Genomic DNA, 22,830 nt, shown 5'->3' with positions numbered 1-22,830 from the left:
TCTACTCTCAGATATGTTAGAATCAAATACTCCTCATAGATGGAAGGATCTTAAGGTGCTTTACCAAAATTGTGAATTTCATGACCCTGGGGTCTCATGTTTGCCCCTGGGGAGGGGGTAAACTTTACTGTAGTTTATATGGGGAAATCACATTTTTGACTATTATTTGTTGAATTTTTATTGGAATTCATTCTAACTTCATTAACATTATCAGCTTGGGATGACAGTTTGATGGTATGTACATGTTGGCCCTGACTGACCCCCAGGGGCTGATGGGCGGGGCCAAAAAGGGTTAAATTAACAGAAATTTTAAAAATCTTCTTCTTACAGCCCAAATAAGGTAGAATTAAATACTCTTCACAGATCGAAGGGTCTTAAGGTGCTTTACCATAATTGTGAATTTCCTAGCCCTGGGGTCTCGCGTTTGCCCCATGGGGGGGATAAACTTTACTATAGTTATAGGGAAATCACATTTTTGACTATCATTTGTTTTATTTGTTTTGAAATTCATTCTTTCATTCAAATTTACTGAAATATTTCAAAATCAGGTGACCGTTAAGGCCCATGGGCCTCTTGTTTATTTTACAACCATTGCCAAGCAAGTTACATCAATTGATGCTAAGCCCATATGGAAGTCCACGAAGAGGCTTATAACTCTGGGAGAAAAGCAGATTACTTGGAAAACAAGAAATATCTTTAAAAAAGAAAAAAACAGATAACAAAATCATAACAGTTTTGATCATTTTTGTAATAATAAGACTGCATTTGAATCAGGAATATAATTTGTTCAATCTTTCATTTGAATAGATACATCCACTTATTCTGCTTGCTTTCAATTTTAAATTTGTTTCGTTTTTAACTGCATATCAGTTATCTGCATTTTGCATTTACCGCTACAGTGACCAATCACATACTTCATCTTGACCAATAACGCCACCTGTCGCGTCATATCCGGGGCCAAAAGAATATTATACGGCTATGCCGAAAAACACAGGTGGTCAGATATGTGACCTGGCCAGAGTATACTTTTTCATGTCTGAATGAGGAATCTAGCGCTGGTCGCCTAGGTGAAATTAGCAAGTGTTGTTACCACTGTATCACCTGACCACCCAGAATTTGAAGACTCGGAAGGGTGAAGCTATTTTGCATTGTTGACTATCAGCCTTATCGATGCATTTCCAAAATGAGAACAGACTTCATACAACTTTTCTGCTGATCTCATCTACATCTAGGTGTTTTGAATGCTTCAGTAAATACCCTAACAATGTCAAACGTACAAGTAACTTATAATGACATTCATTGGACAAGACAGTCAAAGAGGAAAACATTTCTGTAAAACTAAAAGATGTATTAATAGATATTTTGGATTCTGTTTCTATACAGGCAACACAATACTTTCTTGTGGTTAATGAATTCAAGCATTCTCACAACTGTGGGTTTATGTGCAAAACAAAATCCGCTTTGAGGGACCTCACCGCAGACTAAGTTTTTAGTTTTATAGTACAAATCTGTAACAGAGTTCTAAGTAACCATTGTTTGAATACAGAAAAAAATTAAGGACAGTTATTGGATCATTGTTTCAATATTACAATTTAAAAAAAAAAAAAATGTAATTATGTGAATGGATCGTACTGTGGTTTCTTTTTTTGGTATAAAGCTTAATTACAGAAAATGACAGATGGAATATCTTTGACAAGTTATTTAGTCAGTAATAGGATAGATGATATTCGTGATCTGATTAACCACAGATGTTATAAGATCATTACAGATCCACATGCAGCTACTTAAGCCTCCCTGGTACACACAGCTGTATATGGTAGCATTGTCATGGTGCGGTCTGCATTCTATTATATTGGTTCATTGCTCAGAATCAATAACCTCACAATTTTTAGAATTACAAAAAAAAACAATGTACCCATATAAAATGTTTATGATATATTGACATAGCAAGACCAGCAACAAATATGCTTAAGCATCATTCTTGTTTCATATCTCATGAAACCAGGTGAGCGATACTGTACAGGCCCTCTGGGCCTCTTGTATAGTTTCATTACTCAGAATCGATACCATCACTCGTTCTATTATATAGTTTCATGTGGGGCCGCGGTGGGCGAGTGGTTAAGGTGTCCCGACACTTTAACACTAGCCCTCCACCTCTGGGTTGCGAGTTCGAAACCTACGTGGGGCAGTTGCCAGGTACTGACCGTAGGCCGGTGGTTTTTCTCCGGGTACTCCGGCTTTCTCCACCTCCAAAACCTGGCACGTCCTTAAATGACCCTGGCTGTTAATAGGACGTTAAACAAAAACAAACAAACAAACAAATAGATAGTTTCATTGCTCAGAATCGATACCATGACTCATTCTATTATATAGTTTCATTGCTCAGAATGGATAAGTTCAGTTTAGCAAAACTTGGTATATATATAGTTAGATCACATAATGGACATCTCAACTCACCCTTAACTTAGGAATGTTCTGTCCGATGACTGGAAATTAGGGATGCTGTGAATTCAACCTCAGTTTCTCAAAAAGTAACAATGTTATTTCAACTGAAGCTAGAATATGGTTACATTTAAGTGTGGACATCATAAGACACCCTACAGTTACATGAATTTTAATTGTTTGCTGTATTTATTTAAGATTAAATATGGTAAACTTTTAATTTACACCATGGGATAGGGCTCTAATTATTTGAGGATAAATATGATAACTTTTACTCTATGGGAGGTGGCTTATTTGAGGATAAATACGATAAACTTTTACACCAGGGGAGGGGTTTGATATGAGGATCAATACGGTAAACTTTTACACCAGGGGGGGGGGGGGGGGGTTTATTTGAGGATAAATACGGTAAACTTTTACACTAGGGGAGGAGGCTTATTTGAGGATAAATACAGTAAACTTTTACTCTATGGGAGGTGGTTTATTTGAGGATAAATACGGTAAATTTTACACTAGGGGAGGGGTTTTATTTGAAGATGAATACGGTAAATTTTCAGAATATAGCTAGATGAGGGAGATTATTTGAGGATAGAGAAATAAGATAAATAAATAGCATAGGTAAATTTCACACCAGGGCAGGGGCTTAATACTAGAAAATAGATATGATGCTGAACTTTTATAGGGAGGTGGCTTATTTGAGGATAGATATGGTGAACTTTTACATTAGGGGAGGGAGTTTATTTGAAGATGAATAAGGCAAAATTTCAGTTAGGTGAGGGGGTTACTTGAGGATAGATATGGTAATTTTTTTCCACTAAGGGAGGTGGCTTATTTGAGGACAAATACGGAAATTTTTTTCCACTAGGGGAGGCGGCTTATTTGAGGATAAATACAGTAAACTTTAACTCTAGCGGAGGGGCTTATTGGAGGATAAATACAGTAAACTTAAACTCTAGCGGAGGGGCTTATTTGAGGATAAATACAGTAAACTTTAACTCTAGCGGAGGGACTTATTGGAGGATAAATACAGTAAACTTAAACTCTAGCGGAGGGGCTTATTGGAGGATAAATACAGTAAACTTAAACTCTAGCGGAGGGGCTTATTTGAGGATAAATACAGTAAACTTTAACTCTAGCGGATGGACTTATTTGAGGATAAATATGGTAACAGTGGACCAGGGTTTAATGATGTGTTTGTTTATAGTATTGTAGCCTGCTTTGAAGATTTATGTATAACATAAGTATGTGACTTTTTATTGAGGGTTTCACATAAGCAAAGCAATGATACCATCAACAAAGCCGTGTACAGTTGTTTCCAGGACACAGATGCCTGAAGTAGGGTAATTGAATCTTACAAAGTGATATTGATTTAAAATAACTGGTGGCTGATTGGACCAGACATATTTTGACTGCCGAAAACAACACTGGCAATCAAGATGGAGGGGGTTTATGAAAGGAAATCAATGTGAAAAACATACTTTGTTTATACCATATTTATCCATAATAAAACCCCTACACACAATAGAAATATTAAGCTATATTAAAGTTGTTGAAAATAAGCCCTCCCCAAATATTAATGCTAATTAAACTTTTACAATAGAGATGAGGACTTATTTGAGGTTAGATTAAATTTTACACTAGGGGAGGGGGCTTATTTGAGGATAAATATGGTACTTATACACTACATGGGAGGGGGCTTATTTGAGGATAAATATGGTGCTTATACACTACATGGGAGGGGGCTTATTTGAGGATAAATATGGTACTGATACACTACATGGGAGGAGGCTTATTTGAGGATAAATATGGTACTGATACACTACATGGGAGGGGGCTTATTTGAGGATAAATATGGTACTTATACCATATTGGGAGGGGGCTTATTTGAGGATAAATATGGTATTAAATATGGTACTTATACACTACATGGGAGGAGGCTTATTTGAGGATAAATATTGTACTTAAGGTAAACCTTTAGTTAGTTCGAACACGCCCAGAGTTCGAACACATATTCACAAATTTTTTCGAGAAAAACAATTTTAGCTAGTAATAGTTCAAACTTTGGTTGTTTATAACTAACACGATTTCAGATAGTTCGAACTTGTCAAATGAAGAACATAAAGGATTTTTTTTCCAGCAAACTCCATTGAAAGCTCATGACGACCGGCTCAGTGAAAATGCCAATTAAAAGTCTTAAATTTGATTAACAGGCATGTTTAGGTCATTTAAGATTGTATGTGTGATCATTGGAGTATGTCTGTGACAGAAACAAAAACACATTGATATATGTCACATATTTTAGCGTTAATTCAGTTTTTTTACACCACGCACGAGACAGCCGATTGCAACTTTAGGCCCCGACAATGCATAAATAACATGCGATATTAGTATTCGCCCTGTATGCCAAACTAGATCATCCGTGTATTGTCAAATATAGTGTTGACTAAGCATTTGGATTATGTAATTGTGACTGGACATCTCTTAATTACTACCAATCAAGGTATAAGCATTCATATCCAGTCAAAGCAATCCACAGGTGTCCCAATTAGTGATGGATAATTTTGCAGGTATCAAATAAGTTTGGTAAATTGGTAGCTAATATGACTGGCCATATTTAAAAGTTCTGACCACAGGGGCTTGGCACGATTTTCCAAATGATAGTCCATATATATATGTATATAGTAGATATACATATATATATGGACTATCATTTGGAAAATCGTGCCAAGCCCCTGTGGATCTACTATATACATATATATATGGACTATCATTTGGAAAATCGTGCCAAGCCCCTGTGGTTCTGACCAAATTGTATCAATATTTATAGCCTATTTTACAGTAGCTCTGTGGTAAACGCAACTGGTTATGTAGATTATGTTTTCAATGTATTAAACAGACTGTTCATTACAATAATATAGTGATAGTTTCTGATTCAAATAAAACATATACTCTCAGTAACCATACAGAGACTATGCAAATATGTTTATATAACTTTAGTGTCACAATGTGTTCTGTTTTGGGGCCTATAGCTAAGCAATGCCAGAGCGGCTTCGCGATTAATATACAGTAACCATCATAATTTCGCGAAATGAAGAATGTTTAACGATGAATTAACATTAAATCAAATAAAATACTATCACTTATTTATAAATGTGCCATTGTTCAGACCCTCGTTGTTACGTATCAGATTTACATTGGATGTGTTTGTCTAATGATTTCACTCTGCCGAGATTTTCGCAGATATTAACTCTCATAGTTCGATCTAGCGCTTATTTTCGGAAGCATAATTTCAAAAAATTCAAACAGGTTTGTCAATATTTATGTAAGTTTGTTCGAACTAACCGAAAGTTTACCGTAACATTTTCACTAGGGGAGGGGGGCTTATTTGAGGATAAATACTATACTGTAGTTTTACACTAGGGGAGGGGTACGGTATATTTGAGAATTATTACATTACTGAAGTTTTACACTAGGGGAGGGGGCTTATTTGAGGATTAATACAGTAAGTAACTTTTACACTAGGGGAGGGGGCTTATTTGAGGATAAATACAGTAAGTAACTTTTACACTTGGGGAGGGGGCTTATTTGAGGATAAATACGGAAAACTTTTACACTTGGGGAGGGGGCTTATTTGAGGATAAATACTGTAAGTAACTTTTACAATTGGGGAGGGGGCTTATTTGAGGATAAATACTGTAAGTAACGTTTACACTTGGGGAGGGGGCTTATTTGAGGATAAATACAGTACTAAACTTTTACACTAGGGGATGGGGCTTATTTCAGGATAAATACAGTAAGTAACTTTTACACTTGGGGAGGTGGCTTATTTGAGGATAAATACTGTAAGTAACGTTTACACCAGGGGAGGGGGCTTATTTGAGGATAAATACTGTAAGTAACTTTTACACTTGGGGAGGGGGCTTATTTGAGGATAAATGCTGTAAGTAACTTTTACACTTGGGGAGGGGGCTTATTTGAGGATAAATACATTAAGTAATTGACAAATCAGTAATCCAGATAATACTTACAGGTATCAATAAACAAACATGGCTTCTAACCCAGAAACACAAAAATGAATATTAAAATAAAGACAATTGTTGTGCCATATTTTTTTTTTTTATTGGTGGCAGGTTACAAAGGAACAGTCGAGTCACCTTCTGCCTTTACAGTAGAGATAATTTCCCATTAATTCAATTAATATTGATATAGAGCAATGAAAGGATAATTAAGTTAATTAAGGGCCACAAATTTTATTCTCGATGGAGGTATACCAATCACATTCCTGTTAAATTTAGTGTCATTGGCTACACCTAGTGTTAAATATGGGAGATTGAGAAGCTTCGTTATGGAACTTGGGTTATATGTTGGCTTTAATTTGTGCTACAGGGAATTTCCATTTAGCTGGATTAAGAGCGTGGGACTGGAGGAGGTGGGTGGGATTACTTTGGTCCTCATTGAAAGCATAACAATTTACTATAGCGACAATTTACTATAGCGACAATTTACTATAGCATCATGTTTTTATCTGGACATGCACAATTTGAATTTACCAGTCATATTTTTACTGTGATGTTTTTATTTGTCAATTTGTCAATGAATCTTATACATGTATATAGATATTGAATTAAAGTGTTATGGAGGATTCTGTTTTTTTACAGTTGTCTTCCTTGTTGGAACTCTTCAGATCAAATCTTAGCGGACTATTTTATATATGTGTGGATCAATAAAACTATGATAATTTACTGCAAGTTGAGGCTGCAGTATTCGTGATCAAGCTGACTTTTTAATCACTGATGAACTCTACCAGGGCATTAGGGTACACAGATTTATTTTCTTGTCTTAATGATCTTGTGAGTGGTCCTAAATTTTCTTTTGTTTATATATTTGTGTAGGTCAAGATCAGATAAATCTTGACCTGCAAACTGTAGTGCAATCTAATTACATGTTCTAAGAAACGTATTCGTCAGTACTTGATGCATGTGTTTTTTCTCATGGTGAGTTTAATTTGTTAATAATGACCATATGCGAGGTTGTCCTACAATTGTGTATACATACTTTTATATTTAGCTCCATCTTCATCTAATTTAGAAACAGTGGTCAGTATTTGATACATGAATTTATCTCATGGTGAGTTTTTATTTGTAATTGAAAATGACCATATGTGAGTCCTACCTATAAACTACATCTCTTGTGTATATAGATACTAAATATATATATAGGTCATCTTCATCTAATTTAGTAACAGTGGTCAGATACACATGTTTATTTCACGGTTAGTTATTTAATTTATCCTCCGGTTAATGTCTGCAGTGGGCTATATATACAGACAAATATACATTTGTAACTTGACCAGAAAAGCTGGCTCACTCAAGTATATATATATATATTAGTCTTGACCACACACACTGACCAGACACATTCTAAAGGACAGCTCAATGGATGGTCAGTCTGGACCACACAAACTGACCAGACATATTCTGAAGGACAGCTGGGATGGTCAGTTGATCATTTGGCATCTGTGCCTATCTTTTTCCCTCCACAGTAAAGTCATCATTACTCCTGAAATCTTTAAATCTGGTATTTAGAGGACTTTGAATCCAACAAGCTGGTTCCCCAATTTTCATCTAAATTAACACTAACAGTTGCTGCAGATCCAGTTTCAACTTGGTGGCAACTTGCCCAAAATGTCACAAAAATAACCACTGTCTGTATTGGTACATAGAAAAGCTTTATATAGAAAATGTCATGACCTGTCTGGTAAAATAGTCCCCTACTGGTAAAACCCCGGCCCAACTTCTTGTTGGAGAATAACTATTCAACGGTTATTTGAAAGTTAAAATCATACATATTCTTCCTCCATGATTTTAACTTTTCAATTAACTGTTGAATAGCTATTCTCCAATTTTAATTTTAACAGTTTATATTATTTTTATCTTTCTATAGATTTCCGTGGTTGCTGCCTGCACTTGAAACACAAAAAACTGTGGACCGTATGATGCAGGCTATTCTCACCAATCAGAAAATGATTTGTATTCCACGCTCTGTCTACTTCCTTGCCACATTGAAGATGTAAGTAGAGTTCTGATTGGTTAATGTTGAAGATGTAAGTGGGGTTCTGATTGGTTAATGTTGTAGATGTAAGTGGGGTTCTGATTGGTTAATGTTGTAGATGTAAGTGGGATTCTGATTGGTTAATATTGTAGATGTAAGTGGGATTCTGATTGGTTAATGTTGAAGATGTAAGTGGGGTTCTGATTGGTTAATGTTGTAGATGTAAGTGGGGTTCTGATTGGTTAATGTTGTAGATGTAAGTGGGGTTCTTGATTGGTCAATGTTGTAGATGTAAGTGGGGTTCTGATTGGTTAATGTTGTAGATGTAAGTGGGGTTCTGATTGGTTAATGTTGTAGATGTCAATGCGGTTCTGATTGATTAATATTGTAGATGTAAGACTTTTGAATTTTCTATGATTACACTGGTAAATATAAAACATCATTCACAATTGGGAATTGGGCCACAGGGACCTGAGAATTTGTTACAGTCTATGTGTATTTGGACCTGTTCAATTGTATATAGCACATTTTCAGACATTTTTGGTGGCTAGATCAAAATTTCGTAAAAATGGCATCCCCGGTGTTCATTATATAGAGAAGGGTGGTAATTATAAGAACTCTGTGACAAAAAATCAAGCACTTTTGATGAAAAAAAACATATTTCTGTTTGATGTAGAAAAAAACGCCTATGATCTTTGGAAATAAAGCTAGTTTTCCTTTCAGTAACATCCTATTTATATGCTACGACTGTATTCTTAATACAATGAATGTATCTTGGTTTTATGCAAAACCCAATGCCATTTCCGCGATTTTGAAAAAAAATCTGACCAATGGTGGCACAGTTAATATTCATGAGCTCTTCAACTGCAATATCATTCAGGCTGCCTATTTTTAGGCCTTTGTTTTCCTCTTCTCGAGACATCTTGCGGTTAACCATTGACATCAAACCAGGTGCACATCGATTCTGTCATGAAGGGGGAAATCGTGAATCTATATAGATTCAATAGAATACTAATCTTCACAAGAGGAAATCTTGACGTGTTCTGTCATCACATAAGTTTAGGTTTAATTGTTACTATTCAATTGTTTGTCCGTTGAAATATTCATGTTTTTACAAGATTCCATGTGATGAGTTTATATAATATATATATGATTTTGCTAGAAATTGTCATAATCAATCGCAATCTAATTTAGTGGTTTGCATCCATATAAACATACAAAGGGTTGGTTTAAATATATATAAAACGTTGACCCTTTTGAATTTGAGTGTTGTCAGTGTTACAATACAGTAGACAAGCTGCATACAGTAGTTTTTCGAAGTTATACAGTCAATTGTAACATTTGGTTAGTTAATAATTGCAGTTTATCACAGACTGAAGGATCTGTAAAGGGCGGCAATAGTAATTTTCACAAAAAGGTGTTTGCTATTGGAGAATCCCAATTAACAGTCAAAATTTCAAATCTCTTTTTTTTTTATTACATTTCAATTGTCTCCCCTATCATTGAACATTTGATCTTTAAGACATTTGAAAAGATTCATAAACCCAAAAATTGAGAAAAAAATATCTGACTTTCTGAGATCAATAATAATCTATACTTTGACTAAATTTCACACGTGTATAGGAGTTCAATGGATTAATCATGTATGAATATAATTGGTTCATTCAGCCACCCACGCATTGATTTTGCACAGGATTTCAATTGTTTTCTTATCTCCGTAACTTAAGACATGAATTGAATTCTATGTCAACATCTGGTTCTTCATAAAACTTAAAAAAACATAATATTTTTATTAGCTCACCTGGTCCAAAGGACCAAGGTGAACTTATATTCCATACCGTGGCATCCATGTCCGTCTGTCTGTCCGTCAACAAATTTCCTTGTGAACACGATAACTTGAGTAAATGTCAACAAAATTTGATGAAACTCTAATGCAGTCATAAATCGACAAGATTGTGGATGAGTTCAAAAATGGGAATTATTCGACAGTAACTTACAGAGTTGTTGCCCATTATTAGCTCACCTGGTTCAAAGGACCAAGGTGAGCTTGTGCCAACCATGGCCTCAATCTGTCCATCCATCAACAATTACCTTGTGAACACAGTAACTTTAGTAAATATCAACCAAGTTTGACAAAACTTAGTATGCAGTCATATATCGACAAGATCTTGGACAAATTTGAAAATGGAAATCATTCGACAGTGTCTTTAGAGAGTTATTGCCCTTTGAAATAATATTATTATTGGACATGGTGAACATGATAACTGAAGTAAATTAATATCAACCAAGTTTGATGAAACTTTGTATATATGCAGCTAAATTTTTACAAGATCTTGCAATTGGATAGGTTCCAAAATTGAAATTATTTGTCAGTATCTTACAGAGTTATAGCCCTTTGTAATAATATTATTATTGGACCTCTTGAACACAATAAATGAAATAAATATCAACCAAGTTTGACAAAACTTAGTATGCAGCCATATATCGACAAGATCGCGGATGAGTTGAAAATGAAATTCAATCGACATTAACTTACAGAGTTATTGCCGTTGTAATAATATTATGATTGGACATGGTGAACACGATGTGGTTTTGCAATATGATGACAAGGGCAGTGTTAATTTTGAGGAAAAAAATATCTAGCTACCATTTCCGCGACACTTAATTGGTAGAAATTTGAATTTTAGGGAGAGCGGATGCACTTATGTCTTATAAACATTTTCTAACCATTTAGAATTTCACATCTATACTGGACATGATGTTGATTGTCGATATATGCAGCCATATATCGACAAATTCTCGGATGAGTTAAAAAAAATTGAATAGATGTGAATTCACATAGCCTACGCGTTTTCTTCCATCGCTGAATCATTTTTCATACCAATTAAGGTGCAATTAAAACTTTGTGCCATATCTAATAATTATTGATTTACCCTTTTGCTTGTGCATATGTTTCTTTTAACCAAGAAGAGAAAACATACAGTTATCTAGTTTGTTTAAAAATCATCCCTTAGGTGAAATTGGAGCTAGCTAGGCCACACTGATTAACTTCAGTTATGCTGTTCACAAGGTCCAACAATAATGAAATTACCAAGGGAATAACTATGTAAGTTACGATCAATTGGTCCAGACTGGGGCAGTATTCAAACTCGTCATAGATCTTGATCGATCATTAAAACAATTAATATTTTCTGAAGTCATTGTGTTCACAAGAAAAATTAACAGATGATGCAGCAAGGTCACTCAAACCTATGAAAAGTATGAGTAATGGCCCATTTATTGGTAACAAGGTCACTCAAAACTATAAATAGTACGAGTTGGCCCCATGGTAACAAGGTCACTCACAACTATAAATAGTACGAGTTGGCCCCATGGTAACAAGGTCACTCACAACTATAAATAGTACGAGTTGGCCCCATGGTGACAAGGTCACTCACAACTATAAATAGTACGAGTTGGCCCCATGGTAACAAGGTCACTCACAACTATAAATAGTACGAGTTGGCCCCATGGTAACAAGGTCACTCGCAACTATAAATAGTATGAGTTGGCCCCATGGTAACAAGGTCACTCACAACTATAAATAGTATGAGTTGGCCCCATGGTAACAAGGTCACTCACAACTATATATAGTATGAGTTGGCCCCATGGTAACAAGGTCACTCACAACTATAAATAGTATGAGTTGGCCCCATGGTAACAAGGTCACTCACAACTATATATAGTATGAGTTGGCCCCATGGTAACAAGGTCACTCACAACTATATATAGTATGAGTTGGCCTGGCCCCATGGTAACAAGGTCACTCACAACTATAAATAGTATGAGTTGGCCCCATGGTAACAAGGTCACTCACAACTATAAGTAGGATGAGTTGGCCCCATGGTAACAAGGTCACTCACAACTATAAATAGTACGAGTTGGCCCCATGGTAACAAGGTCACTCACAACTATATATAGTATGAGCTGGCCCCATGGTAACAAGGTCACTCACAACTATAAATAGTACGAGTTGGCCCCATGGTGACAAGGTCACTCACAACTATATATAGTATGAGCTGGCCCCATGGTAACAAGGTCACTCACAACTATATATAGTATTAGTTGGCCCCATGGTAACAAGGTCACTCACAACTATAAATAGTATAGGTTAGCCCATGGATGACAGCTGTGATTTGTATCAAATGTCAGGTGACTGTTATAAGGCCCAAACGCCTCGTTTGTCATAACATATTGGTGAAATATCAAGTGAGCGATCCAGGCCCTCTGGGCCTTTTGTCTGTTCTGTTCCCTGATCAGTCATATTTTCTGCATTGATTTTGCCCAGGGTTTCAATTTTTTCCCCAGAAATTAAACACCCCTTTGATCTCCCACAAATAAATTGTTTGTTAAGTCCAATAATATATGGATGACAATTGAACAATATTAGCCCCTAACAGCTGCATCTCATATTGATATCGTGACAGATTTAATTGTGAAAGGCTGACGTTTTAAATCTGACAGGTTGTTTCAATGGTTATACATGAACATTTGGACATATCCTGGTCAGCATTCCTGGCGTCCTTGGGTCTTCACTGTCATCGTAATGAATGCAAAATGTATGTTTATAATTCATTGAATTTGCATAAAATTCTAAATTTAAACAGAAAAAAGTATATTCAATATTAAAAAAGAAAGAGTTAAAAAAATCCAGTGGAACTTTCTTCACAACATAATCTTTACAAATCATACACTAATGAAAATCTGCTGGTAAATATAACTTCTGTAAGGTTAACTTTGAAATAAAACAATATTTAATTCACAGATGTATTTTAACAATATGTGCATGTTACCACTTAAGATAAAACCATAAAAAGTATCTCTAAACAACATCACATTTATATATTTTCTAAACAGGTATATACTCTGATGCCACTATTTAAGCTTTAAATCCATTATTCCTTCTACCAAATGGTACTTTCAGAAGTCAAAGGATTTAAATAGAATTTGAAGTAAGCAATGTAAAGACTAGTAAATAATAGTATATCAATATTATATTTTCAAAATGTACAAATAAATTTACTTTTGTCAGAAATTCAATGGGGAATTATTTGATGCATAATTTTTATTTAGGTTAGATAATATAACATAACAGAAATTTATGTATGCATGATATGGCTGTGAAAATACAATGTAAGAAATATATGTAATACATATTGTATATGGTATTTTGCAACAGAAGATTATGGGTTGTTTGCAACTTTATCCATTGTAAGTATAGGTTTATACAAGTAATGCAAGTTTTGAAGTCTGTCTGATAAAGAATGATGTAGGAACATACATGATATAAACTTAGAGTATATATAGTATATTTAAACATGCATTCATCGTAATAAGAATACAGTCTACATGTATAAGGATGTTACTGAAAGTAAAATTATCTATCTTTTCAAGGATCATAAGCATATTTTTCTTCACCAGACAGAAATATGGCTTTTTTTCATCAAAAACGCTTGATTTTTTGTCACAGAGCTCTTACCACCCTTCTCTATATAATGAACACCGGGGATGTCATTTTTACGAAATTTTAATCTATAGCCACCAAAAATGACTGAAAACGTGCTATACACACTAGAGAAAGCCCAAATGCAAGAAGACTGTACAAGTTCTCAGGTCCCAGTGAATGGGGCCTGTAATTTGGCCCAATATATATATCGCCAGGATAGTCCGTTGTCAGTATAATGTGACCGGGTGGGGTGTGCTGCTGGGTGTCTTCGGCAGTATGCTTCAGTAGTTAGCACTATAAATCGGCAAAAGTTCCGGCCTGTCACAAGGAGACTTAACACGAACATACCGCAGCCTCCCAAAACACACATACGCACTCACCACACGCATGTATGTCGCACGCACGCTGTTAATAGCTGTTAATAGGACGTTAAACAAAATAAACCAAACCAAACCAAACCAAATCGCCAGGAAAACCACTGGCCATGGCTAGACCAATGGAAAGTGTCACTTTATTCATTATGTAAATAGAATTCTGATATGTTTTGCAGGATTCTTCCAGTGGATGCCTTTATTGAAGTCAAGAAATTTTTCGGTGCTGCTGCATTCATGGACACTTACGTCGGTCGCGACAAACGATTTAATTCTTCAAGAAGCGGGACAAACGGAACAAATGGATTTCATACCGACTGACAAACAGAAGAAAACAGATTTTTAAACTACTCTCTGTTCAAAAGATATTTTTTGTCTTCAAATATTACCAGTATATGAATGTCAATGCTATAATTGATTTATAGCAATATGTTGTATCTGGTATATCTGAATGTATTGAGTTCATTTGTATATTGTAATTTAAATTGTATTGATAGATTCCTGTTTTCAAAACCAAAGCTTTATAAATACATGAATCCTGACAATCAGTATGAAGAAGATTAATAGAGATTTTCACCCCATTGGAGTGAGCCAGTGAGGTGTCGACCAGAGGGCGGAAGATTTTTAATTTGTCAATTAATCTTGTTAAGTGTTTGGCAAATATAAAATCTTACCCCATTCTTTACCTCAATATCCATCGAATTGTGTTCATGTCACTGTGTTAAAAAATCACACGACTATAACATGTCATCTGGCCTCTATGCTTGTTTGTTTATTTTTTGGGTTTATCACCCCATGAACAGTCATTTCAAGGTGGAGTCTCCATGTAGTAGTTAGTGGCTACCTACGTGTTTGGCGCCCTCACAGACTGAGCCATTGAAACCCTCTTGCCGTAGATGAATGATTTTACAGTGTGTTTTGTAAATTCAAGCATACAGTTTCATTCAAAACCAAAGTTGACACAGTTGTATGCAAATGGCAGCTCAATGGTGTTTTCATGTGTTAATCCTGTGCAAAATTTGTTTCAAAAAAATAAAATACAAATAAAATAAAAAAATAAATGAAATGATGCTATTGAAAATCATGCTATTGCATTTTTATATTGCTCACATGGCACAAAGTGAGCTTATGGTATGGTGCAGGAATGGGCGTCCACCGCCGTCTGTCTACCCTTCTACTTTTAACTGTATTAACATTTCCTGAATTTTAACCTACATATCTAAAATACCCCAGTATTTTTATCCTGTAATTTGTATGCCCCTGCATTTTATTAATGAGGTTGATATCTTGAGAACCCCCACAACAGATTTGTTTTATATATTTACACAGTAGTATCAATTATCACATTGAGGTCAGGTAGGTTTAAGAGTCAAAGGTCACGGTTACTATTTATCTTCAAAGTTTAAGTTTCAGGGGGGGGGGGGGGGGGGGTGAGGCATAAATATTTGAGTTTTGAGTGTGCATGCAATTTTCCTTTACAAATTCCCACAAAAATCTAGATAAACCCTATATATAATCAAATGATAATACTGAAAAGCTGAATTTCACTGGAACAGATCAGACCTCTTAACATTTATAGATTTGCAAGGAGTAAGAAATATATATTGTGTTTGTACTGTAAATAGATCAGAAAAATACAATCAAGGGAAGTAACTCTTGAGCACTTAGAGTACATTACTTTACCAATCTAAGGTATACATAGAGTACATAGTTCATGCCAATCCAAGGGGAGTAACTCTTGTAGCTTAAGGGACAAATATCCCTAACTGCCACCGTGTTCATTAAAATAATTATATCAAACATATTTACATTGATGTATAATTAGCTCGCCCCTCAAAGAGAAGGGGAGCTCATGTTGTCACCCTGGCATTGGCGTCGGCGTCAGCATTTATTTCTGAATGTTAAGTTTTGGGTGCAAGTGTTGAAAGGCATCAGAAAACTCCTTTACAACTGTAGTAGAGTTCTAATATTTGGTTTTAAGGGACGCTGTGGTTTTTTCTTTTTTTAAATTCAGTTATATATCTGGAGTCACAATGAACAATGTTGGTAAAAAAAAAAAAAAAAAAATCTGTCTTTTTTTTTTAATTTTGATTTTTTATGTCAAATCCACTGTTAAGTTTTTGTTGTTGAAAGGCATCAGTAATCTCGTTTACGACTGTAATAGAGTTATAATATTTGGTTTTAGGGATGCTGTGGGTTAACTATTACTATCTGGAGTCTCATTGAATATTTTTTGGGAAAAAAAGATGTTTTTTTCGTAAAATAATTTGTACTTTTTATGTCAAATCTGATGTTTTTGGTGCAAAGTGCATTGGTAAACTCCTTCATAATTGTACTAGGGTGTTAATATTTGTTTTCCTGGTTGCTCTGGGGGTTAACTTTTATGTTACCAGAGTTAAATATGTTTCATGATAATGATAATTTCATTGCTTTCTACAATGCAAAACCTAATGCAAACTACATTATGTATGTGTATTTTTAGTATTGCGTTATTTTTCTGTTAAGATATCGGAATATATTACATCACAGATTCCAGTTAACTCAACCCCTATTTCTAGTGCCAGAAATACAGAATTTGAGGCGAGCTTTGTACTGATAATGTTACTCTTGTTTTTAGCCCACCATCATCAGATGGTGGGCTATTCAAATCGCCCTGCGTCCGTGGTCTGTCCATCTGTCCCTCCGTCCGTCCCTCCCTCCGTCCGTCCGTCCGTAAACAATTCTTGTTATCGCTAATCCTCAGAAAGTACTGAAGGGATCTTTCTCAAATTACATATGTAGGTTCCCCTTGGTGCCTAGTTATGCATATTGCATTTTGAGACCAATCGGTAAACAACATGGCCGACAGGCAGCCATCTTGGATTTTGACAATTGAAGTTTGTTATCGCTATTTCTCAGAAAGTACTGAAGGGATCTTTCTGAAATTTCATATGTTGGTTCCCCGTGGTGCCTAGTTATGCATATTGCATTTTGAGACCAATCGGGAAACAACATGGCCGACAGGCAGCCATCTTGGATTTTGACAATTGAAGTTTGTTATCGATTTCTCAGAAAGTACTGAAGGGATCTTTCTCAAATTTCATATGTTTGTACCCCTTGGTGCCTAGTTATGCATATTGCATTTTGAGACCAATTGGAAAGCATATTGCATTTTGAGACACAATCGGAAAACAACATGGCTGACTGGCAGCCATCTTGGATTTTGACAATTGAAGTTTGTTATCGCTATTTCTCAGAACGTACTGGAGGGATCTTTCTCAAATTTCATATGTATGTTCCCCTTGGTGCCTAGTTATGCATATTGCATTTTGAGACAAATTTGAAAACAACATGGCCGACAGGCAGCCATCGTGGATTTTGACAATTGGAGTTTGTTATCGCTATTTCTCAGAAAGTAGTGAAGGGATCTTTCTCAAATTTCATATGCAGGTTCCCCTGGGTGACTAGTTATGCATATTGCATTTTGAGACCAATCGGAAAACAACATGGCCGACAGGCAGCCATTTTAGATTTTGCCATTTGACGATTGTTATCGCTATTTCTCAGAAAGTAGTGAAGGGATCTTTCTCAAATTTCATATGCAGGTTCCCCTTGGTGCCTAGTTATGCATATTGCATTTTGAGACCAATCGGAAAACAACATGGCCGACAGGCAGCCATTTTAGATTTTGCCATTTGACGATTGTTATCGCTAGTTCTAAGAAAGTACTGAAGGGATCTTTCTCAAATTTCATATGCAGGTTTCCCTTGGTGCCTAGTTATGCATATTGCATTTTGAGATCAATCGGAAAACAACATGGCCCACAAGCAGCCATCTTGGATTTTGACAATTGAAGTTTGTTATCGCTATTTCTCAGAAAGTACTGAAGGGATCTATCTCAAATTTCATATATAGCTTCTCCTTGTTTGAAAAGTACTATAGGGATCTTTCTCAAATTACATATGTAGTTTCCCCTTGGTGCCTTGTTATGCATATTGCATTTTGAGACCAATCGGGAAACAACATGGCCGACAGGCAGCCATCTTGGATTTTGACAATTGAAGTTTGTTATCGCTATTTCTCAGAAAGTACTGAAGGGATCTTTCTCAAATTTCATATGTTGGTTCCCCGTGGTGCCTAGTTATGCATATTGCATTTTGAGACCAATCGGAAAACAACATGGCCGACAGGCAGCCATCTTGGATTTTGACAATTGAAGTTTGTTATCGCTATTTCTCAGAAAGTACTAAAGGGATCTTTCTGAAATTTCATGTGTTGGTTCCCCTTGATGCCTTGTTATGCATATTGCATTTTGAGACCAATCGGGAAACAACATGGCCGACAGGCAGCCATCTTGGATTTTGACAATTGAAGTTTGTTATCGATTTCTCAGAAAGTACTGAAGGGATCTTTCTCAAATTTCATATGTTCGTACCCCTTGGTGCCTAGTTATGCATATTGCATTTTGAGACCAATTGGAAAGCATATTGCATTTTGAGACCAATCGGAAAACAACATGGCTGACTGGCAGCCATCTTGGATTTTGACAATTGAAGTTTGTTATCGCTATTTCTCAGAGCTTACTGGAGGGATCGTTCTCAAATTTCATATGTATGTTCCCCTTGGTGCCTAGTTATGCATATTGCATTTTGAGACAAATTTGAAAACAACATGGCCGACAGGCAGCCATCGTGGATTTTGACAATTGGAGTTTGTTATCGCTATTTCTCAGAAAGTACTGAAGGGATCTTTCTCAAATTTCATATGCAGGTTCCCCTGGGTGACTAGTTATGCATATTGCATTTTGAGACCAATCGGAAAACAACATGGCCGACAGGCAGCCATTTTAGATTTTGCCATTTGACTATTGTTATCGCTATTTCTCAGAAAGTAGTGAAGGGATCTTTCTCAAATTTCATATGCAGGTTCCCCTTGGTGCCTAGTTATGCATATTGCATTTTGAGACCAATCGGAAAACAACATGGCCGACAGGCAGCCATTTTAGATTTTCCCATTTGACGATTGTTATCGCTAGTTCTAAGAAAGTACTAAAGGGATCTTTCTCAAATTTCATATGCAGGTTTCCCTTGGATTTTGACAATTGAAGTTTGTTATCGCTATTTCTCAGAAAGTACTGAAGGGATCTATCTCAAATTTCATATATAGCTTCCCCTTGTTTGAAAAGTACTATAGGGATCTTTCTCAAATTACATATGTAGGTTCCCCTTGGTGCCTTGTTATGCATATTGCATTTTGAGACCAATCGGGAAACAACATGGCCGACAGGCAGCCATCTTGGATTTTGACAATTGAAGTTTGTTATCGCTATTTCTCAGAAAGTACTGAAGGGATCTTTCTCAAATTTCATATGTTGGTTCCGTGTGGTGCCTAGTTATGCATATTGCATTTTGAGACCAATCGGAAAACAACATGGCCGACAGGCAGCCATCTTGGATTTTGACAATTGAAATTTGTTATCGCTATTTCTCAGAAAGTACTAAAGGGATCTTTCTGAAATTTCATGTGTTGGTTCCCCTTGATGCCTTGTTATGCATATTGCATTTTGAGACCAATCGGGAAACAACATGGCCGACAGGCAGCCATCTTGGATTTTGACAATTGAAGTTTGTTATCGATTTCTCAGAAAGTACTGAAGGGATCTTTCTCAAATTTCATATGTTCGTACCCCTTGGTGCCTAGTTATGCATATTGCATTTTGAGACCAATTGGAAAGCATATTGCATTTTGAGACACAATCGGAAAACAACATGGCTGACTGGCAGCCATCTTGGATTTTGACAATTGAAGTTTGTTATCGCTATTTCTCAGAACGTACTGGAGGGATCTTTCTCAAATTTCATATGTATGTTCCCCTTGGTGCCTAGTTATGCATATTGCATTTTGAGACAAATTTGAAAACAACATGGCCGACAGGCAGCCATCGTGGATTTTGACAATTGGAGTTTGTTATCGCTATTTCTCAGAAAGTACTGAAGGGATCTTTCTCAAATTTCATATGTTCGTACCCCTTGGTGCCTAGTTATGCATATTGCATTTTGAGACCAATTGGAAAGCATATTGCATTTTGAGACCAATCGGAAAACAACATGGCTGACTGGCAGCCATCTTGGATTTTGACAATTGAAGTTTGTTATCGCTATTTCTCAGAGCTTACTGGAGGGATCGTTCTCAAATTTCATATGTATGTTCCCCTTGGTGCCTAGTTATGCATATTGCATTTTGAGACAAATTTGAAAACAACATGGCCGACAGGCAGCCATTTTAGAGTTTGCCATTTGACGATTGTTATCGCTAGTTCTAAGAAAGTACTAAAGGGATCTTTCTCAAATTTCATATGCAGGTTTCCCTTGGTGCCTAGTTATGCATATTGCATTTTGAGATCAATCGGAAAACAACATGGCCCACAAGCAGCCATCTTGGATTTTGACAATTGAAGTTTGTTATCGCTATTTCTCAGAAAGTACTGAAGGGATCTATCTCAAATTTCATATATAGCTTCCCCTTGTTTGAAAAGTACTATAGGGATGTTTCTCAATTTACACAGATTAGTAAGAGGAAGGGAAAAATAGAGAAAAGATCAATCTGACATGGAACCTATAAAGATCGTTCAATGGTGGGTGCCAAGATCCCTCTGGGATCTCTTGTTTAATTTGTTCATTATGTTTTATAATGTTATAATGATGTTTTTTGTTGTTGAGTATGTATTTCCATTGTCTACATATATATATATATATATATAATAAATACATTTGTATAACATTTGTTCAAATGTGTCTGAACAGTTTTTTTTTAGATTATTTATTTTCAACTCACCGTTTAATGAGATACGGAGTAACTGCGATCAGCTCGTACTATTGTACTGGCATCCATATATACTGGTGTTTTTTTGTTGTTTTTTTTCAAAACTCTCTGTTTTGTCATAGGTGTTCTGGCAATGGTTGAAAATCAATAATTCCTTGGTAAAAATTGTAAACTGGTTCCAATGTAAGTCACATAAAAAGTTTTAGATTATTTTCCAGCTCCGGATGTCTGTATAAATGAGTTACTTCCCTTGTTTTTGTCCTTGAGGCGATAGATGAAAGCCTTTTTTCAACACTGGTATGCATGCCGTGTTAGGAGCAGCTGTTTAAGCTGACAGAAAGTCTACAAGTAACATGTCCTTGACAACTTTGAAACCGGTTGAAGCTATTGATTATGCAAAGATAGTACGATCATCGACTGAAAATTTGAGCGTGAATTGCGGAGCTTTTGAATTATAACTGAGCTATTGGTTAGTAAATAGTGTTGTAAATATCATCATGACTGCATGACAAAAGCGCCTAGTGTAATGTTGAAGCCTAAAGCTTATTTTAATGAATTTGACAGTTTCCAGAGCAAAATGATAAAATCTGAATATTTTGAAGGAAAAAAAAAAATTATTTCTTCTTAAAAACACATACCTGTATCTAATATGCTATCCTTAAAACGATATTGATAATTGTACATGAGGTTAGGATCAAATGTTTACACAATAAAAATGATCAATTTTCAGTAGCAATCCATTTATCAATATGAAAACAAATGTCAACATTTTCTCATGGTTACAAGTTAATTGAAATTTTACATAGAATAAAAGATATTATTTCACTTACATACCGTAGTTGTTTTGATAATTGTACAAATTACCATGTAGCTTATCAGCTTGCACAGATAGCACAGGAAAAATATAGGTAAAAATTTGTAACTATAGGTAAAATACAGGTAACCACAGGTGAAATACAGGTAAATACAGGTAAAATAAGGTAACCACAGGTGAAATACAGGTAAATACAGGTAACCACAGGTGAAATACAGGTAATCATAGGTAAAATACAGGTAACCATAGGTAAAATACAGGTAACCATAGGTAAAATACAGGTAACCATAGGTAAAATACGGGTAACCATAGGTAAAATACAGGCAAATACAGGTAAAATAAGGTAACCATAGGTAAAATACGGGTAAATACAGGTACATTGTAACCACAGGTGATATACAGGTAATCATAGGTAAAATACAGGTAAACATAGGTAAAATACAGGTAACCATAGGTAAAATACAGGTAAACATAGGTAAAATACAGGTAAAATAAGGTAACCACAGGTAAAATACAGGTACAAACAGGGAAATGCTGGTAAATAAAGGTAAAATGCAGGTAAATACAAATAAATACAGGGAAAATACAGGTACAAACAGAGAAAATTCAGGTAAATTACAGGTACATACTGTACAGGGAAAATGCAGGTAATTACAGGTATCCACATGTGAAATACAGGTACATACAGGGAAAATACATGTTAAATACAGGTAAAATAAATGTACATATAGGGAAAATACAGGTAATATAAGGTACATACAGTAAAAATACAGGTACATACATGTACAGGGAAAATACATGTTAAATACAGGTAAAATTCAGGTAAAATCTGAAATGGATTATGATTCTTATAACTTTTCTCCCCC

At 35.6% G+C, this 22,830-nt stretch overlaps 1 protein-coding gene across 1 annotated transcript in view; it reads left to right on the top strand.

Moving 5' to 3' along the window:
• Positions 1 to 15,771, top strand: part of LOC117316201 (epidermal retinol dehydrogenase 2-like) — a 63,816-nt gene extending 48,045 nt beyond the window's left edge. Inside the window, exons 4-5 of the mRNA XM_033870723.1 lie at positions 8,386 to 8,511; positions 14,529 to 15,771. Of these exons, the coding sequence (XP_033726614.1) occupies positions 8,386 to 8,511; positions 14,529 to 14,670 (268 nt within the window). The 3' untranslated portion in view covers positions 14,671 to 15,771. The remainder of the gene's footprint in view (positions 1 to 8,385; positions 8,512 to 14,528) is intronic.
• The last annotated feature ends 7,059 nt before the right edge of the window (positions 15,772 to 22,830 follow it).

The sequence above is a fragment of the Pecten maximus genome, chromosome 18 (genome assembly GCF_902652985.1).
Source record: "Pecten maximus chromosome 18, xPecMax1.1, whole genome shotgun sequence".
Classification (NCBI taxonomy): Eukaryota; Metazoa; Mollusca; class Bivalvia; order Pectinida; family Pectinidae; genus Pecten; species Pecten maximus.
Note: the sequence above shows the minus strand (reverse complement) of the source record. Positions and strands in the feature narration are given on the sequence as shown.